Consider the following 21,323-nt stretch of genomic DNA (forward strand, 5'->3'; position numbering starts at 1 on the left):
GGGGGGGGGCAAAGTGAGGAGACCTGATATTGGGGGGGAATGTATACAAGTGGGCCTTCTATATTTGGGGCCAATGTAAGCGGCCTACTATATGGGGGCCTAATATATTGGGGAATGTAAGGTGGCCTACTATATGGGGGCCTAATATATTGGGGAATGTAAGGGGGCCTACTATATGGGGGCCTAATATATTGGGGAATGTAAGGTGGCCTACTATATGGGGGCCTAATATATTGGGGAATGTAAGGTGGCCTACTATATGGGGGCCTAATATATTGGGGAATGTAAGGGGGCCTACTATATGGGGGCAGTGTAAGGGGCCTAATATATTGGGGAATGTAAGGGGGCCTACTATATGGGGGCAGTGTAAGGGGCCTTCTACTACATGAGGGCACAAAGTAGGCACTATTACTGTGTGGGGCAATACACATGGGAAGTTTGTATAGAGATAAGGATTGTGCTGAAACGAGGAGTCTGAAATGTTTGACAACATTTGGCTGAGAGAAATCTTCATGATGCCCGAGAAGAAAAGAAAAGTGAACGACTCGATCAGAGAAGACGTCTCCTGAGAGTCACTGCGTGTAGCTGTAATATATATGGCCTGCAGGGCGCTCGTGTACAGCTGGCATCTACTTCTGTTTGGTCACTGTATTTGAGAATATTGGTCTCTGGTAATTCAGTATAGATATAGGATACAGAAGGATATAGTTGTATTAGTCAGTCATTAGTCAGTGGTAATGGCAGAGGTCACAGTGTGTGTGCGGGGCTGGTGCAAGGAGTTTTGCCACCCTAGGCAAAAGCTAATTTTGCCGCCCCCTTGACTTCACCCATTGACATTCCCACCACTACTGGGGTGACACACTGTAATATACCTCCCCCATCAAGAGGGCGCTCCAGGCGTCTGCCATTTTTGCCTATAGGCAGAGCCGGCCCTGAGGGTGTGTATATATTTATCATTTTTAGCTCCTCTTCAGCTGCTGCTATTGTTGAGACATCACAGTGCAGCAAAAGCCAAAAAAACAGCACAAACTGCAGTACTGCTAAAATGTTTCCAGAAATGTTCTAGCAAGATCCTTCTGCCATATGCTGTTACCTTCAATTCCTCCGCTTTATTTTATTATCTATAATAACTTTACTCCTGCGCAGCATTCACAGGGCACACACAATGGAAAGCAGTGATTTGGAAACAGAGAGGTGCCAGCTTCCTGTATGCCATGATAAACAAAACCCCCCTCAGTACTGCGCTATGGCAGAGCCGGAGATTGTCGAAGGCAGCGCTCCTGCACTGCCATAGAGTTGTATTGAGGGGGGCGTGTCAGCCGCCGCTTCGTGTGGTGGTCAACACACTCCCTTCCCGCGTACAGGGGATCACGGGGGCTCCAGCGGTCTTAGGACAGGGGATACGTTTTTCAGCACTTGATATCTCCTTTAAAGGGGAAGGCAACGTTATCTGTTTACACCAAAGTAAAGGGGAACAAGATTATTCAGGGATGCACGAATCAAGGGTCTATACCACTTTCAGGACCTTAAAGGGGTTATCCAGGAAAAAACTTTTTGATATATATCAACTGGCTCCAGAAAGTTAAATAGATTTGTAAATTACTTCTATTAAAAAATCTTAATCCTTTCAGTACTTATGAGCTTCTGAAGTTAAGGTTGTTCTTTTCTGTCTAAGTGCTCTCTGATGACACGTGTCTTGGGAACCGCCCAGCAAATCCCCATAGCAAACCTCTTCTAAACTGGGCGTTTCCCGAGACACGTGTCATCAGAGAGCACTTAGACAGAAAAGAACAACCTTAACTTCAGAAGCTCATAAGTACTGAAAGGATTAAGATTTTTTAATAGAAGTCATTTACAAATCTGTTTAACTTTCTGGAGCCAGTTGATATATATAAAAAAGTTTTTTCCTGGAATACCCCTTTAAGGGTATGTTCAGACAAGCGGATTTACAGCATGGATCCGCCGCTGAAGGACCTCTGTATGCTGCCTCTACATGTGCCTGCTCGGAGCGCAATACGCCACTACCAGCAGACACACCGCGATGTGTGAGTGGCCGTGTATTCTCGCACATCGCGGCAGCTCTCGGCCTAGCTCATAGCGCAGGAGGAGCGGCCACGATGTGCGCAAGTACACTGCGTATGTGCGGCGACTCGCACATCACTTCAGTGTGTCTGCAGGTAGCGGCGTATTGCCGCTCCGAGCAGGCACATGTAGAGGCACCATACAGAGGTCCTTCAGCGGCCGATACGCAGCGTAAAATACACTGTAAATCCGCTTGTCTGAATGTGCCCTAAAGGGGTACTCCATTGCTAGACATCTTATCCCGGGGGTCCCGCCGCTTGGACCCTCCGCGATCTCTGTGCAGAAACCTGACGTTCTGAACATTACCCCATGCTATGCCCACTCATGATGTCACGCCACATCCATTCATGTCTATGGATATGATTGGAGGGGATGTGGCATGACATCACCATGGGGCGTGACGTCACGACCATGGCCTCCCTAACCCCCCGGTTGTCTACACGGAGAACGTTAGGGGTCCCTGTGGCCGGACCCCCACAATCAGACTTCTGACAGAGTATCCGTTTTGCCCAGAATGCTCATTTAAAGGGAATCTGTCATCAGTATCACCCGCACTTACCTGCTGGCACAGGCTTGTAGTGCGGGTGACACAGATAACAATGGTACTTACCTCTCTGAGCTCTATTGGTCCGGTATCCCCGCCTTCCCATACATGCTAATAAGCAGGTTTGGTGCACGCAGGGTGTTTCCAGACCCCAAGTGCACACTGATGTCAAGCCCCCTGCCTCTTCAGTCCGGCCCACCTCATGAATATTCATAACCTTCTGCCCTTTTCCCCTAGAATACTGCATACCCCTGGAAGTGGTGCCTACACAGTACTCCGGGAAAGGAGGCAGAAGGAGGGAAATGCATATTTATGAGGTGGGTTTGACGTCAGTGTGCACTTGAGGCTTGGGAACGCCCAGCTTTGTAGCTCTATCCTTAAAGGGGTACTCTGGTTGAAAAACATTTTTTTTAAATCAACTGGTGCCAGAAAGTGAAACAGATTTTTAAATTACTTCTATTTAAAAAAATCTTAATCCTTCCAGTACTTATCAGCTGCTGTATGATCCACAGGAAGTTCTTTTCTTTTTGAATTTCTTTTTGGTCTGACCACAGTGCTCTCTGCTGACACCTCTGTCCATGTAAGGAACTGTCCAGAGCAGGAGAGGTTTACTATGGGGATTGTTCCACACTGACAGTCCTTGACATGGGCAGAGGTGTCAGCAGAGAGCACTGTGGTCAGAACAAACGGAATTCAAAAAGAAAAGCACTTCTTCTGTAGTATACAGCAGATGATAAGTACTGGAAGGATTGGGATGTTTTAATAGAAGTAATTTACAAATCTGTTTAACTTTCTGGCACCAGTTGATTTAAAAAAAACATGTTTTTAAAGTGGAGTACCCCTTTAAGGCTAAGTTTCCACTTGGTTTTTTTCTGGCAGTTTTTGGATGTCTGCCACTGCAGTTTTGAGCCAAAAGTGCATTCAAAAGGAATAGGACATATAAAGGAAGGACTTACACTTCTCCACCCTTATGTATCCACTTCTGACTTTGGCTCAAAAACTGCACTGGCAGTTTTCCAAAAACTGCCCGAAAAAAAAAAAAACAAGTGGAAACTACTAGTTTATTTACTTTTGAGTTTTTCCAGTCTTTAGAGGTGATCATAGAGATCTTGGATGGCCGGAAACAAGGCTGATTTAGGGTATGTTCACACAGTGGAATTCGGCAGGAAGAATTCTGCCATATTTTAATGCCTATTGATTTTAGTAGGATTTCGCATTCACATTTCCAAAGAAATATAAGATCAGTCTTATATGTTTGCGGAATTCTGTGTTGGAATCCTAATTAAGTCAATAGGACTTAAAGGGGTTATCCAAGAAAAAACGTATATATATATATATATATATATATCAACTGGTTCCAAAAAGTTAAGCAGATTTGTAAATTACTTCTATTAAAAAATCTTAATCCTTTCAGTACTTCCGAGCTTCTGAAGTTAAGGTTGTTCTTTTCTGTCTAAGTAATCTCTGATGACACGTGTCTTGGGAACCGACCAGTTTAGAAGAGGTTTGCTATGGGGATTTGCTTCTAAACTGGGGGCCCTTAGACAGAAAAGAACAACCTTAACATCAGTAGCGCATAAGTACTGAAAGGATTAAGATTTTTTAATTGAAGTAATTTACAAATCTGTTTAACTTTTTGGAGCCAGTTGATATATAAAAAAAATCAAGATAAAGGGGCATTCCAGGAAAAAACTTTTTTTAAACAGATTTGTAATTTACTTCTATTAAAAAAAATCTTAATCCTTCCAATAATTATCAGCTACTGAAGTTGAGCTGTTCTTTTCTGTCTGGCAACAGTGCTCTCTGCTAACACCTCTGCTTGTCTCAGGAACTGCACAGAGTAGAAGAGGTTTGCTATGGGGATTTGCTTCCAAACTGGGTGGTTCCCGAGACAGGTATCATGAGAGAGCACGTAGACAGAAAAGAACAACTCAACTTCAGCAGCTCATAAGTACTAAAAGGATTAAGATTTTTTTTAATAGAAGTAATTTACAAATCTGTTTATCTTTCTGGAGCCAGTTGATATATATAAAAAGTTTTTTCCTGGATATATATAAAGATCTCTGTACTGTCAATTCATATATTTGTACATTGTGATCAGATCCCCTAAGACGTCTTTTCTCCAGGTGATAACCTGTCCTGGCCCTGTAATCCCCCCCCCCCCCCCCCCCCCATACCATTCATCTTGGTCCAGTTCAGCCATGTCCTATTAATATACAGGTGCCCAAAATTGAGCACAATATTCTAAATGTGGTCTCAGTAGTGATTTGTGTTAAAACTCGTGCTCCGCCCACTCACTCTGGCCGTGAGCGCATTGTCCCCTTCTCTTCCCCAGCCAGCGGGGCTGAGATTCGTATCGCGGGACGCACCCACATGCAAATCCCTGCCCGTCACTCACCTCTGTCCTCTGCTGCTTTCTCTCAGCTCCAGCACTCGTTCCACCGCCTCCTAGGGCGCACGCACTTGAGCTCTAAAATTTAAAGGGCCAGTGTGCCCGTAATTATCCGTTGCACCTCCCACATACCCCTGCCGGAACTTTGTTGCCCTAGTGCCTTAGAGAAAGCGTTCCTGTGAGTTGCCTGGTCGTTTTCTGACATCTTTGTTCCGTGACCTGACCTTGCTCCTTTGTTGCCTGCCTACTGACCTCCTGCTACGTTCCTGACTACTCTCCTGTGCCGCCTGCCCTGACCTCCTGCTACGTTCCTGATTATGCTACTGGTCCGCCTGCCCTGACCTTCTGCTATCCAGACTACGAGTTGCCTTATCCCTCCTGTGCCTTGCATCTCCTCAGCCGCCTGTGTGGTCGAGTCGTGCCAGGGGTAGAGACCTGTGTCTCGTTTGCCACTGCAAGTCCGGGCTCTGGTGAAAACCAGTGGCACCTGGTGGAATTCAGAATTTCCATGACGGAAACATCTGGCATGAAAATTCTGCCATGTGCACAGTGCAGCAGAATCCCGTTGAATTCAATGGGACTCTGCTGCAGCGGAATTTCCAGAAATTCCGAGGTGGGAACATAGCCTATGGGTCTAGCTATCACAGTACATGTAGAAAATTTGATTTGCCGTATTAGATTTTTTTTGGTTGTTTGTTGTTGGCTGCAGTAGTTACATGGACGCTGTCAGATTCAAAAACGTTTTATATGTCATGCATCTTGGCAAAACATTAACCTTTCTAATCAACTTCTTTAAAAAATGTTCTCCTTTTTATAGACATCATGGTTTATAAAAAAAAAAACAGACCACTAGGGGTCCCCATACCATCCAGAACATAATCCTGTCCAGCTGCAGCATCATTTTTGTCCCAGCTGAAGCACAGGCAGGGACAAAGAGGGAGATCTATCAAAACCTGTGCAGAGGAAAAGTTGCCCATAGCAACCAATCAGATCGCTTCTTTCATTTTTAACAAGGCCTCTGAAAATGAAAGAAGGGATCTTATTGGTTGCTATAGGCAACTTTTCCTTTGCACAGGTTTTGATAAATCTACCCAAAAGTCCAGGAATCGAGGGCGGGACTAGAACTCCTCTGTGCTCACTCCTGTCCTATCAGACTGCAGCATGAAAACAGAGAGAATGGGATTACAGAGCAGCCTGCAGTGATTGGATGAAGAGTCCCAGCACAGCAGACTCAGGGAGGAAGTGAATGCATGGTGAGTGAGGGGGGGGGGGGGGGTCAGTGCTTGCCTTGGAAACACCCCTTCCTGAGCAGGGGATGTCATAATGAGTGAGGAGCAGAACGGAGGAATTTGTGAGCCAAATACAGAAGCTAGACACATAAAAAAATGTGTAAAGAAAGCCTAGCATCAATGAAAGCCTAGGCTAGGCCACAAACCATGGCAGAAATTGATTAGTCGCTCTGGCTGAGTTGTCGTTTTGACTTATGACATTACCGTTTACCATGACAGCCTTCACGAGCCAACCATGAACGACAAGATGTTCAGAAAACGTCCATCTCTAATATATGGCCAGCTTTAGTCTGTGTTCACACGTTATGGCTAATGAGTGTACCACAACGTATTACCGCATTCATTGGAGCTGCAAGTTACCAAAATCACTGTAACAATTTGCAGTAATTGTTTGCTGAACTGCTAATTAGCCGCTATGTGTGAACACAGCCGTAGAAAAGGTAGATAGAGAGGGGTCTGGGCCCAAAGCTATAATGGTCATGGGCACCTTAGGAACCACCATATTGACTTCACGTGTAGTTGAACTACCATGAAAAGAAACACCAATTCCAAAGATTGCAATAAAAAGCTGCCACGAAACAGCATCATTTGGACCCATAAGGCATTAAAGGGGTACTCCGGTGCTCCAGCGTTCTGAACATTTTGGGGGGGGGGGGGGGGGAGATTTATCACGGCTTTTAGAGCATTTTTTTTTTCTATGTTCAGGCGCAGTTCAGGCGCAAGCAGCATATTTAGTGACTTTTATGCGTCTTTTTATATAGACAGTTTCACTCTTTTTTTTCCTACCCGTAGATCTTTTCCTTTATGCCCATGAAGTGGTCACGTATTTATCATTTGCGACTTTTGTCAAAAGTCGCTATTTTGTGCGCAAAGGTACTTTTTTTTTAGGCGCAAAGCTACCCCATCTACCAGTAGGCGTGATAATCACTTCTATCTTCATCCTTTAACCTCTTGTGGACGACAGCGTCCCACTCCCCTTCTATGACACGTGCTCAGGAGCTGAGTGCGGGTCATAGCTGGGTGGTCCTGGCCGCTATCTGCCACCAGGACCCATCTCTAATGCCAGACATCGCCGATCACGGTGATGCCCGGCTTTAACCACTTAGACACCGCAATCAAATTTGATTGTAGTGTGGTGTCCCGGTGCAGGACCTGGTCCTGTCCCTGTCTAAAGTCCCCTCAGCTAGAGTCCCTCCATTCCACAGGGCTCTCCTGCAGGGCTTTTCCCTTGGTCGCCTCATATAAATATATCTTTGTATCGTATAGAAATGTATAGGACATAGCCAGATCACATGATATATTATAATGGTTGTCTAGATATTTAGGACCTTCAGGAGTCATGTGTTAATGTCATGTGATGTACCCAGAGTTCTCTGGGTTCAGGACTTACAGGCTTTGCAACCAATGGTATTAGTCCAGCCCCCTTAATATATAAAGGGCTGTAGTCTGTAAATTCTCTCTCTTGGTTCCTGCACTCTTTTTGTTCCGGACTATCAAGCAAGCACAATCAGCATATCTTCATTCATCTCAACTAGGCCAAAGCCTAAAGAACCAGCAACCACTAAAACCGTGAGTTATAAAGCTCAACCTACAAATCCTGGGTGACTACTATTCCACTCAAATCTTCTAATTAGTAGCACAGTGGCCTGCTTAAAGCTAAAGACTATCCGTCCCAGCAAAGCCTGTGAGGAATCTGCATCCCGGTTGCCTCGAAGACACTGTATACTTGTAAAGACTGTTTGCATAAAAGTTCACGTAAAAGTTTCCAGTTATCTCATAAAATCTGCTGTGGACATTCCGTTTATTATCCCTGCCGTTTGTGGGCCGGTTGGTGGCAGGACCTCCAATACTAAGCAAACCACACCCTGGCGTCACGACGAGTAAGGGTTAATACCACTAGACCCTTCATTCACCATTGCAACACCCCGATGCCACAGTAGCGTCTAAAATGCAAGTAAAAATGTCCAGGCAGCTCTGTGAAAGTAAGTAAAAACCCCTAACCTGCCAAATTCTGGACCCGGGAAAGTGTCTACTCCCCTCCCTCACAAGTGTATGAGGTAGAGCTTTTCCCACCACCGCAGAGCTGCGCAAAATTCATCATCCTGCTGCACCTTCTTTATAAATAAGATGCACGCTAGTCAAACCCACCACCCAAATAAACCTGGGAAAATAGCTCTACCGTAGACATTCTTTGATAAATCTGGACCTTTGTTTCTAAAGCTCGGAGCCAGTGATTGTGACATCACAGCCATGCCCCCTCCATTCATGTCTATGGGAGGGGGCATGTCGTAAGACACGCCCCCTCCCATAGACATGAATGGGGAGGGGGCATGGCTGTGGTGTCACGAGGGGACATGGTCGTGAAATCACGACCACTGCCGCAGCAACCCGGGAACAATGGGTGCTGCGAGAGATTGCGGGGGGCCCCAGCAGTAGGACCCCCCCACGATGAAACATCTTATCCCCTATCATTTGGATAGGGCAAAAGATGTCTAGCAGTGGAGTACCCCTTTAAATATGTCCCCCTTATTTTCAAGGCTGCACTGGCTAGTTCCTCTTTAATATATACAACAAATACATTGAGATCAGGGATGAATGCCAGAGGAGGGGTAAGTTGTGGGCATAGAACGTAAGATGGAAACAATATCCTATAATTGGCCCAGTTTTATTTCTTCTCATTGGTTGAGCATGAATGACTGGAGGAGAGATAAGTATCACACTTGTCAGAAATGCACAGTCGAATTAGCGCGCCCCAGCTCTTCTGAGAACGGAGCCACGAGACGTGTGATCACAAGGGGGTCTCACAAAGCTGGCAGGAAATTTTCAACGCACCTTAAAAGGGGTACTCCACCTAGAAAACATGTTTTTTTTTTTTTTAAATCAACTGGTGCCAGAAAGTTAAACAAATTTGTAAATTACTTCTATGTTAAAATTGTAATCCTTCCAGTACTTATCAGCTGCTGTATGCTCCACAGGAAGTTCTTTTCTTTTTGGATTTCCTTTCTGTCTGACCACATTGCTCTCTGCTGACACCTCTGTCCATTTTAGGAACTGTACGGAGCAGGATAGGTTTTCTATGGGGATTTGCTCCTACTCTGGACTGTTCCTAAAATGGACAGAGGTGTCGGCAGAGAGCACTGTGGTCAGACGGAAAGGAAATTCAAAAAGAAAAGAACATCCTGTGGAGCATACAGCAGCTGATAAGTACTGGAAGGATTAAGATTTTAAAATATAATTAATTTACAAATCTGTTTAACTTTCTGGCACCAGTTAATAAATAAAAAAAATGTTTTCTAGGGTGAGTACCCCTTTAAAGTTTCTCGTGGATTTCATGACTAATTTTAAACTTTTAGAACAATGGCATGAAAACCTGCTAGAAAGGGTTAAGTCCGTACACAGAACGGCAGAGAGGTCCCATGTTATACTTATCTCTAATATAATAGGGTATTATATATAGACTTCAAGTAGGGGTTCTAAGCCCCTCCACAGGCACACCTTCAGGCTATAATCACACAGCAGAATTTCTGCATGACAATTCTTCAGTAAATTCTGCAGAAATTAAAGGGGAACTCTGCCCCTAGACATCTTATTCCCTATCCAAAGGATAGACATCTGATACACAGAGCTAACTTCGCTTCGTGCCGGATGACTGGCAATGCGGGACGTAGGCTCGTGACTTCACGGTCACGCCCCCTCAATGCAAGTCTATGGGAGGGGGAGTGACCACCATCACGCCCCCTCCTGTAGACTTGCATTGAGGGGGAGTGGCCGTGATGTCTAGGGGTGGAGTACCCCTTTAAAGGGGTACTCCACCTAGAAAACATTTTTTTTAAATCAACTGGTGCCAGAAAGTTAAACGGATTTGTAAATGACTTCTATTTTAAAATCTTAATCCTTCCAGTACTTATCAGCTGCTGTATGCTCCACATGAAGTTCTTTTCTTTTTGAATTTCCTTTCTGTCTGACCACAGTGCTCTCTGCTGACACCTCTGTCCATTTTAGGAACTGTCCAGAGCAGGAGCAAATCCCCATAGCAAACCTATGCTGCTCTGGACAGTTCCTAAAATGGACAGAGGTGTCAGCAGAGAGCACTGTGGTCAGACAGAAAGGAAATCCAAAAAGAAAAGTACTTCCTGTGGAGCATACAGTAGCTGATAAGTACTGGAAGGATTAAGATTTTAACATAGAAGTAATTTACAAATGTGTTTAACTTTCTGGTACATTGATTTAAAAAAAAGTTAAAGGGGTATTCCGCAACTAGACGTCACGGTCACTGCCCCTCCCCTTTCTCATTTTTAGGTGCTGTAATTAGCATTGATCGCTGATGTCCGTCTTCAGCGATGAGTCCAGTTCTGTGAAGGCCTCGGAGCTTGTTATGGAGCATGAAGACCAAGGAGCTCACCAAACAGGTCAGCGATTCATTTGTGGAGGGGTACAAAGCAGGGCTAGGTTATAAATCACTATCTCAAGCTTTGAATAACTCACGAAGCATCATAAAATCCATCATCGGGAAATGGAAAGAATGTGGAACTACCACAAACCTACCAAGACAAGGCCGTCATCCTTAATGGACAAGCAACCAACTTTTGATGAGAGCGAAGAGGGACAACCCCCCCCCCCCACCCCCACTCCAACCCTAACCACGCCCACCAATGCAGAAAGAGAAATACTTTGGCTCTGTTCATAAGGTGGAATTTCCGAGTTAATTTTCTGCTTGGATATTTCAATGAAATTCTTCTGCACTGTGCACAAGGCGGAACAGAAATCCTGATCCCAGCAAAGGGGCCTAAGCATGACTATTCTTTCTCGGATTCTACTCGGAAATACATTGCCATCTATGAGACTGCGCATTTCTGAGCGGTCCTAGCGCCCACCGGATCATTTAAATGCATGGAATGTCCACCTGTGTTTTCCAGGCAGACGTTCCGCACGGAATCAGCTGTGTGAACAGCAACAACAACCCCCATCATTACCGAAATTGGATCGGAATCGTTCTCTTTCCCTTTTCTGCTCCATTTGGCCCCCAAACCACCGTGGCGACTTCTTCCAGCTACGACTCATCTCTGCAAAACCTGCCAGAAAAAAACATTAAGGCTCTGCACATTCCCAGCCCCAAACTGTAATAATGCCCCTCTTGGTGTCCCACACAGTAGAGTGGGTAGATAAGTGGGTTGGGGAGGAGTCGGTAGGTCCCCCCATTGTCACAATACCCTTATATTTAGGCCCCTCTGTCACAATAGCCCCATAGTTAAGACCCTCTGTCACAATACCCCCATAGTTAGGCTCCTCTGTCACAATACCCCCATAGTTAGGCTCCTCTGTCACAATACCCCCATAGTTAAGACCCTCTGTCACAATACCCCCATAGTTAGGCTCCTCTGTCACAATACGCTTTTATTTAGGCCCCTCTGCCACAATACCCCCATAGTTAGGCCCCTCTGTCACGATACCCCCATAGTTGGGCCCCTCTGTCACAATACCCCCATAGTTAGGCCCCTCTGTCACAATACCCCCATAGTTAGGCCCCTGTCACAGGGTGCCTCCAGCTGTAGCAAAACTACAACTCCCAGCATGCCCAGACAGCCGAAGGCTGTCTGGGCATGCTGGGAGTTGTAGTTTTGCAACAGCTGGAGGCACCCTGGTTGGGAAACACTGATATAGGGGGTGAAAATTCTTATTTAAGTCTACAGACCTGGTGTGAATCTATAGCTTTAGCAGAACTACAACTCCCAGCATGCCTAGAAAGCCAACTCCAAATGCTGGGAGTTGTAGTTTTGCAACAGCTGGAGGCACCCTGGTTGGGAAACACTGATATAGGGGGCGAAAATTCTTATTTAAGTCTACAGACCTGGTGTGAATCTACAGCTTTAGCAGAACTACAACTCCCAGCATGCCTAGAAAGCCAAATTAAAATGCTGGGAGTTGTAGTTTTGCAACAGCTGGAGGCCCCCTGGTTGGGGAAACACTGCCCTGAGTGATGTATGACCGGGTGACAGCCGGGAGGAGGACGCCCCGGTCAGGGCTCTGCATACACCCCCAGCCAGTGACGGCTCGGGCGGAGGACAGCGGGCACACACACCGATCCGCCTACCCGCGGCGAGGACGAGGAGGGCGGGTCACAGGCAGCAGCAGGCCGCCCGGCTCGGGTGTCACAGGCCGCGGGGATGTCGGACTATGAGATCTCGGTTCAGGCTCTCAACGAGCTCCTGGCTAACGATGGCGGCTTCTACAGCCTCCCCTCCCAGCACTTCAACGAGGTCTTCCCCCGGATCTACGTGGGAAACGCGTAAGTAGCTGCCGCCCGACGCGGGGGGATCCGGGGCTGTGCTGCACCTGCTATAGCCGCTGTGTGTGAACACTGTACGGATTCACCTTATATCAATCTATGGGGGCTGGGGGTTTATAACCCGGGCCGAGAAGGGGAGGAGCTTCCCTACCAACCAATCACACGGCTGCTTCTAGTTAACAACCTGCACTCGAAAATGAAAGCAAGACGCTGATTGGTTGCTAGGGGCAACAGGCTGCAGCGCATTAGGTTGAGCTGCTATATGAGGCCTAGTACTAGGCTGCATTCACACGGCCGTCTAGATCCATCCCGTTCTCTCGTCAAAAATAAAAAGCGGACAATAACGGATGGTATCCGTTTATATCCGTTATTGTTCGGTTAATAAACCAAAACATTTTTTTATTTTTGTTCTGAGCATGCTCTGAAGTAAAAACGTATCAAAAAAAACGGATGCAAACGGATGACATTAAAGGCTCATCCATTTTCCATAGACTTCAATGTAAAATTTACTGTATACGTTTTTTTTCTTCCGTTTCTTCCATTTTTTCTTCCGTTTTTCTTCCGTCAAAAAAACGAAAATGAGTGTAAAAAAATCCTATAGTCATGAATGGGATTTATTTTAGGCTAGGTTCACACATCCGTTGGTTCCCGTCCCAATATTCACCTGTTCAAGTAAAATAACGGAGCATGAAAAAAACGGGTTACCAACTGGTGCAAGCGGATTGCAAACGGGTCTAGTAACCCGTTTTTTTTTTTTTTTTATGGTTGAAAACTCCTATATTATATCCATTTGCACCCGTTTTAATCCGTTAAAGGGGTATTCCAGGCAAAAACTTTTTTTTAACTATCAACTGGCTCCGGAAAGTTAAACAGATTTGTAAATTACTTCTATTAAAAAATCTTAATCCTTCCAATAGTTATTAGCTTCTGAAGTTTTCTGTCTAACTGCTCAACGATGATGTCACGTCCCGGGAGCTGTGCATGATGGGAGAATATCACCATAGGAACTGCACAGCTCCCGGGACGTGACATCATCATTGAGCAGTTAGACAGAAAACTTCAGAAGCTAATAACTATTGGAAGGATTAAGATTTTTTAATAGAAGTAATTTACAAATCTGTTTAACTTTCCGGAGCCAGTTGATATATATAAAAAAAAGTTTTGGCCTGGAATACCCCTTTAATTCCTGGTTCATGCCACCTCTTATGAGCATGCTCAGAAGAAAATAGAGGTGAAAAAATGGGGACAAACGGGTACATTAAAGGGTAACCCGTTTGTAACCCGTTTCCCATAGACTTCAATGTTAAATTTAAAAGACCCATTTTTCACCCGTTATTTTTGACGGGCAAATAAATTTTGCATGGAACGTCTTTTGGCCGTCAAAAATAACGGGTTAGAAACATAACGGGTGCAAACGGGTGATAAATAAAGGACTGTAAAAAAATCTCATTGAGATGAATAGGATCCGTTTACAGTCCTTTACAACCCGTTTGCAAAATTAGCAAACGAGTTGCATAATGGACATTTTTTGACGGGAGCAGGCGGCTGTGTGAATGAGCCCTAAAAACAGTTAATGCGTTTACAGCCCGCAAGAAAGGAACCTAAACAGGGATAAAAAAACAGGGACAGAAGACCATGTGAACGCACCCTTACCATGAAAGCCGTAGGGAGGGGGGGGGGGGTGAGATATATCAAAACCTTGCGCAGATAAACCGATCAGACTGCTTATTTAACCTTTTCCCACCCTGTAAAATATAATTACATTGTTTCTTTATTAAATTTTGGCACGAAAATATTCTCTTTTGATATTCGCACAGCCTGCACGAACCAGTATTACAAAGGGCGACGTGAGGACGATGATGACAATTTCCGCACAGTCAGCTGACCAATGAGTCATTGCTCAGTCGCCAACTGATCGCTGGCCCTTTTAAGCCGTGTTCACACGGCGATAAAATTTGCGGACTGTCGGGCAGCCATTCCCGCGAATAACTCGGCAGGGGGCCGTCTCCGCAGACGACAATGCGTTTCCGTGTGGATTCCGCTGAAAGAATTGACAAGTCAATTGACTGGAATCAGGAATTCTGCCATGTGCACGATTCAGCAGAATCCCATTGCTCAGTACTACAATTCCCAGAATGCATTGCTTTCCCTCAGCTTCATCACAGTCCTCCCATCCTGACTACTCCCCCTCCCACAGCACTCCTGCCAGTTCCCCGTCTAGAGTTGTTAAGGAACGCGTCGTTTCACAGCAGACTATCGCACAATCATTGAGGTTGCAGGTTGCGTTCATTCCCTGTCTGCTCCTCTGCCTGTGGCATTGTTCAGCCCAAGGCAGCATACTGTAACCACACCTCATTCTCCTCTAAATGTTCCAATAACAATATATGTGTATATGACAGGGAGATGGTGATGTAGGCTGCAGGGGCTGGTCAGCGGTGGTGACATCACTTAGAGGTCGGAAGTAGATATCAGAGACAAGATGTAGCCACGCCTCCTGATACGTTCGAAGAGAGAAAGGCAGAGAAGAGCTGCTAAGACAACACTACAATGAGAGGATCCGTAGAAAAGAGAAAAGAAAACCAGGGCAACTCACCAAATACGCAAACTTCAAGCTTCTTTATTGATCCATGAAGGGTATAAACAGTGCAAGACACGGGTGGACAAACAACAGGGGGACGTTCGTTCGGGGCCTGAACGAACGTCCCCCTGTTGTTTGTCCACCCGTGTCTTGCACTGTTTATACCCTTCATGGATCAATAAAGAAGCTTGAAGTTTGCGTATTTGGTGAGTTGCCCTGGTTTTCTTTTCTCTTTTCTACGGATTGTTTGCATTGGACTTTGCTATTACCAGTGAGCACCATCAGACGTGGTTGAGCCAGCAGAGGCATTGGATGTCAGGTGCTTACAATTAAGGAAGCAGTGCCGAGTTTGTTCTTTTCTACTATTTAATACTACAATGAGAGGACTACACAACTTCCTGTCAGGAGAAAGGAAGGAGTTGAGTAACTTCTGAGACAACACCACACGGACAATAAGAGGACTACACAACTTCCTGTCAGTAGAAAGGGAGGAGTCCAGTAACTGCTGAGACAACACCACACTGACAATGAGAGAACTAGACAACTTCCTGTCAGTAGAAAGGGAAGAGTCGAGGAACTGCAGAGACAACACCACACTGACAATGAGAGGACTACACAACTTCCTGTCACTAGAAACGGAGGAGTTCAGTAACTGCTGAGACAACACCGCACTGACAATGAGAGGACTACACAACTTCTTGTCAGTAGAAAGGGAAGAGTTGGGGAACCGCTGAGACAACACCACACTGACAATGAGAGAACTACACATGTTCCTGTCAGAAGAGAGGGAGGAGTTGGGGAGCTACTGAGACAATAGTACACTGACAATGGAAGGACAACACAACTTCCTGTCAGGGGTAAATGATGCAAAAACAAGCTGAAGCCAGTACAATTAGTGATAACACTATATTAGTAAGTTTCATATATTGGAGAGAGAGTTTTATTTACATACATTTTCTGATACCGGAATACTACTTTAAAGGGGTACTCTGATGGAAAACTATTTTTTTTTATTCAAATAAACTGGTGCCAGAAAGTTACACAGGTTTGTAAATTAGTTCTATATAAAAATCTTAACCCTTCCAGTACTTATCAGCTGCTGTATGCTCCTGAGGAAGTTGTGTAGTTCTTTCCAGTCTGACCACAGTGCTCTTTGCTGTCACCTCTGTCCATGTCAGGAACTGTCCAGAGCAGGAGCAAATCCCCATAGGAAACCTATCCTGCTCTGGACAGTTCCTGACATGGACAAAGGTGTCAACAGTGAACACTGTGGTCAGACTGGAAAGAACTACACAACTTGCTGTGGAGCATACAGCAGCTGATAAGTATTGGAAGGATTAAGATTTTTATATAGAAGTTATTTACAAATCGGTTTAAAGGGAACCAATCATCAGATTTTTCCCTATATAACGCTTGGCAAAGGGTTAAATAGGGTAAAATCTTTATCCTCACCATCACCGGGGGACGCTGGAGTATATGAACTTATAAACTGCTCCCTGTCGTGCTGGTAAGTAGTCCCCTTGGTGGGGAGCTCCTCTCACCTAGTCCCGTGTCTTCGGCTGGCAGCGACGCCCCCTTCGCTTGATTGACAGGCTGCGTCATCGCTCTGCTCACTGAACAGACGGAGTAGAGCGATGACGCGGCCCGTCAATCAAGCGGAGGAGGCGACGCTGCCGGACGAAGAAGGGCACTAGGTGAGAGGAGCTCCCCTCCCAGGGGACTACTTACAGGCGCGGCGGGGAGCAGTTTATAAATTCATATCCTCACCATCCCTGGGGGCAGGAGCGTCCCCCGGGGATTGTGAGGATAAAGATTTTACCCTATATAACGCATTGCCGAGCATTATATAGGGTAAAATCTGATGATTGGTTCCCTTTAACTTTCTGGCACCAGTTGATTTTGAAAAATTAAAAAAAAAAAAAAATAGTTTTTCACTAGAGTACCCCTTTAACATGATTCAAGGGTCTAAGCTCTCATATTTTAGCTACAGTTTTAAACATACTGGGGGAGATTTATCAAAACCTGTCCAGAGGAAAAGTTGCCCAGTTGCCCATAGCAACCAATCAGATCGCTTCTTTCATTTTGCAGAGGCCTTGTTAAATATGAAAGAAGCGATCTGATTGGTTGCTATGGGCAACAGGGCAACTTTTCCTCTGGACAGGTATTGATAAATCTCCCCCACTGTCTACGTCCTTGGTGGTGAAGGGCCTTAAAGGGGTACAAATTGTTCCAAACGTTGGAGCCGGCGCCGGGAGCTCGTGACTTCATAGCTCCGCCCATTATGATGTCATGCCCTGCCCCCTCAATGCAAGTCTATGGGAGGGGGCGTGACAGCCGTCACGCCCCCCTCCCATAGACTTGTGTTGAGGGGGCGGGGCATGATGTCATGAGGGGGCGGGTCTATGACGTCACGTGCTCCCGTCTCCACCGTTCGGAACAGTTTGTTCCAAACGCTGAGCAGCGGAGTGCCCCTCTAACCAGGTTAGAAAGTGAAATAAGCAAGAAGCTATGAGTTCAATACGCAACGTGATGTCATGTGATCGGTCATTACAGTCTCCTCATCATGTGTCACAGCCATTACTGTCCCCTCATCTTCTCCCTTTGTGTCACATTCATTACTGTTCCCCTGTCTCCCAACTGTGTGTCACAGTTATTACTGTCCCCTCATCTTTCAAAAAAACCTAAAACCCAAAAGTCTTTTACTTACGCCGCCTTTGTTTCCACGCTGACCATCCCCCCCCCCCCCCCCCGTTCTGCCCCCGGTGTTCTTTGGTAGGCACTTCGGTGTCATGTGACTGCCACAGCTAATCTGAGTACAGCAGTCACCTGATGTCCACAGCTTACGTAACAGTGGCTGCAGGGTCCACCCCACTAGCCCACCAGGGAGCATTCACATGTCTCTTTAGACGCTGCTGTCAGCTTTGACTGCGGCGATCTAAAGGGTTAATGGCCAGCCGCGGTGATCGCCACATGCTGGCTATTATCGGCGGTCCCCGGCTACTGAAAACAGCTGGGGGCTGCAGAGTACGGAGCGGGCACGAGTCCGGAGCCTTCTCCTTACACTCCTCCGAGTGCCACCATGCTTGTCGGGTCTTTCACCTGCCCGGCACCCGGAACTATATGTCTCGGGCGATAGGAATTCCACATCCCTGGGTTGACAAAAACCTGGGCACCACCATGAAAATTTAAGTCACCTTGGTGACCTGGCGCCAATGACTCTCTGAGCATGCTGGGAGCTTTTCAACAGCTGGAGACACACCGGTTGGGGGACACTGATGGTCCCCAATCTACCGTTCGGCAGTGACTTGTAAAGTTGTGCCTTATGATGTAGATCCTATGCATAAAATTCAGTGCTAACAAAAAGTGCCCGTGGTGGTCATAGCAACCGGTTACATTGCTTATTTAATTTTCTAAAAGTATTAGCTTGATTGTTTTTTTTCCTGTTTGCTCTGGTTTTCTGCATGAGACTCGGTAATTTTCTCCAATACTGTGCCCGCCATTAAAATGATTGAAAACCCTAAAGGGGTACTCCGGTGGAAAACTATTATTATTATTTTTTTTTAATCAACTGATGCCAGAAAGTTAAATGGATTTGTAAATTACTTCTATAAAAAAAAAAATCTTAATGCTCCCAGTACTTATCAGCTGCTGTATGCTCCACAGGAAGTTCTTTCCTTTTTGTATTTCTTTTTCTGTCTGACCACAGTGCTCTCTGCTGACATCTCTGTCCATGTCAGGAACTGTCCAGAGTAGGAGAGGTTTGCTATTGGGGATTTGCCCCTGCTCTGGACAGTTCCTGACATGGACAGAGGTGTCAGCAGAGAGCACTGTGGTCAGACTGGAAAGAAATACACAACTTCCTGTGGAGCATACAGCGGCTGATATGTAACGGAACGGTTAAGATTTTTTAATAGAAGTCATTTACAAATCTATTTAACTTTCTGGCACCAGTTGATTTGAAAAAAATGTTTGTTTTTTCCACCGGAGTACCCCTTTAAACACTTTTAAGAGTTTAAAGGAGTACTCCGGTGAAAACTTTTATTTTTTTATTTTTATTTTTTTATCAACTGGTGCCAGAAAGTTAAACAGATTTGCAAATTACTTCTATTAAAAAAAATCTTAATCCTTCCAGTACTTATTAGCTGTTGAATACTACAGTGGAAATTATTTTCCGTTTGGAACACAGTGCTCTCTGCTGACATCATGAGCACAGTGCTCTCTACTGACATCTCTATAATTAAGCGGTCTTCAAACTGTGGCCCTCCAGCTGTTGCAAAACTACAACTCCAAGCATGCCCGGACAGCCAACGGCTGTCCGGGCATGCTGGGAATTGTAGTTTAGCAACATCTGGAGGGCCACAATTTGAAGACCACAGGTATAATTATATCACAATCTGCCAATATACCGCAGATAGCGCATTTCTCATGCAAATGACCCAGTAAACTGCAATGATGCCACTGATGTCATCTTTGGTTTTAAAGGGGTACTCCGGTGGAAAACTTTTTTTTTTTTAAATCAACTGGTGCTAGAAAGTTAAACAGATTTGCAAATTACTTCTATTAAAAATCTTAATCCTTCCTGTACTTATTAGCTTCTGAATACTACAGAGGAAATTATTTTCTGTTTGAAACACAGAGCTCTCTGCTTACATCATGACCACAGTGCTCTCTGCTGACATCTCTGTCCATTTTAAGACCTGTCCAGAGTAGAAGAAAATACCCATAGGAAACATATGCTACTCTGGACAGTTCCTAAAATGGACAGAGGTGTCAGCAGAGAGCACTGTGCTCGTGATGTCAGCAGAGAGCTCTGTGTTTCAAAAAGAAAATAATTTCCGCTGTAGTATTCAGCAGCTAATAAGTACTGGAAGGATTAAGATTTTTTAATAGAAGTAATTTACAAATCTGTTTAACTTTCTGGCACCAGTTGATTTAAAAAAAAAAGTACCTGTCATCATCTTGTAAAATGTTATAATCCTCCCAGGTCACTGCCCCCATCATGATAAACCACCCCCTGCCTTTAATTTTATTATTTTTTAGTTTTCTACCTTGATATTGCTCTGTATTTTCTGCTCAGTTGGATTCAAAGACTGGGAAGGGGTGTTCCCCAGCAGGCGTGACATCATCTGAAGCCATACAGGGGAGAACTTCCTCCCTCACTCTGCTACACACAGCCCAGAGCAGTTCAGTGTGAGATGAGCTATGATTGGCTAAGGCTGCACCCTCCGCCCCCCTCAGCACTCCAGACTGGATTTCCTGATTTTGGACATCTGCCAGGCCAGCAGGAGTCCAAAGTCTGTGCAAGAGATGGGGGGAAATATGCTCTGGACAAGTAAGGAGACACCTAGTGGCAACTTTTTTAAACACGAATAAAACATAGAAAACTTTTTTTTTTTTTATAAACAAAGTATATTAGAAAGATTTTTTATTTACCATAAGGAGTGGAATAGCAAAAATTAATTTTAATGAGAGTGCCCATTTAAGATGCAGTTCCTATATACAGATATTATACAGGTTAATTTATGGATCATTGTATGCTGCTAAAACCATTATAAACCACATCCTAATCTACTAGCTTATCGTGGATAAGTATGTAAATATTTGTATTTGGAGATAAAACTGAACTGGATGAATGCCAGGAGCCCGGCAGTCATTGTGCCTAGAAATCCCCTGATGCCATCTACATTATACTTTTCTTACCTGTTCATGTTTATGACAGATCTTCATGGCATGTCAACTCCGTAATGCCCAACTGGAAGCCCAGGGGCGGCATATTGCCATCACGTGCCTGTCTGAATATGATGTGTGGCCCTTTGATAAAGTCAGGAGCCCCAGAATATGTTGGAATGGCTGCTATTGTTCTGCAGTGTTCTCTTTGTCCCTAATATTTCTGAAAGATCTATTGTGGTGACACGAGGGGTGCAAGTTATACTTGTCAGGTCGTGACGCCAGGGCACCGTTAGCCTATACATGGTCCGAGATGGAGACAGCTTCTTCTGGGCCAGGCACAGGGCAATAAACACACTGATGCCAGGTTACGGTTAACTGTCTTTTACTGAGGCAGGAGCAGATGGTACAACACTCACAGTACGGAGCAGAGTAGAAGGGATGCAGTGTAACCCTTGGGAGCCCTGTTACCTTGCTGGGACTTA

The 21,323-nt window shown here is 45.2% G+C and overlaps 2 protein-coding genes across 3 annotated transcripts in view; one reads left to right on the top strand and one right to left on the bottom strand.

The window, feature by feature from the left end:
- Positions 1–16,775, bottom strand: part of CFAP97D1 (CFAP97 domain containing 1) — a 106,144-nt gene extending 89,369 nt beyond the window's left edge. Inside the window, exon 1 of one of the 2 annotated variants that reach the window (XM_056548699.1) lies at positions 16,713–16,775. In XM_056548699.1, the coding sequence (XP_056404674.1) occupies positions 16,713–16,773 (61 nt within the window). In that variant the 5' untranslated portion in view covers positions 16,774–16,775. Of the gene's footprint in view, positions 1–11,280; positions 11,380–16,712 lie in introns of those variants that run through there. The other variant, XM_056548696.1, reaches the window with a different exon arrangement.
- DUSP3 (dual specificity phosphatase 3) overlaps positions 12,400–21,323 on the top strand; it is a 90,869-nt gene continuing 81,945 nt past the window's right edge. The window contains exon 1 of the mRNA XM_056548701.1: positions 12,400–12,593. Within this exon, the coding sequence (XP_056404676.1) occupies positions 12,472–12,593 (122 nt within the window). The 5' untranslated portion in view covers positions 12,400–12,471. The remainder of the gene's footprint in view (positions 12,594–21,323) is intronic.

Source organism: Hyla sarda, chromosome 12 (genome assembly GCF_029499605.1).
Source record: "Hyla sarda isolate aHylSar1 chromosome 12, aHylSar1.hap1, whole genome shotgun sequence".
In the NCBI taxonomy this organism is placed as follows: domain Eukaryota; kingdom Metazoa; phylum Chordata; class Amphibia; order Anura; family Hylidae; genus Hyla; species Hyla sarda.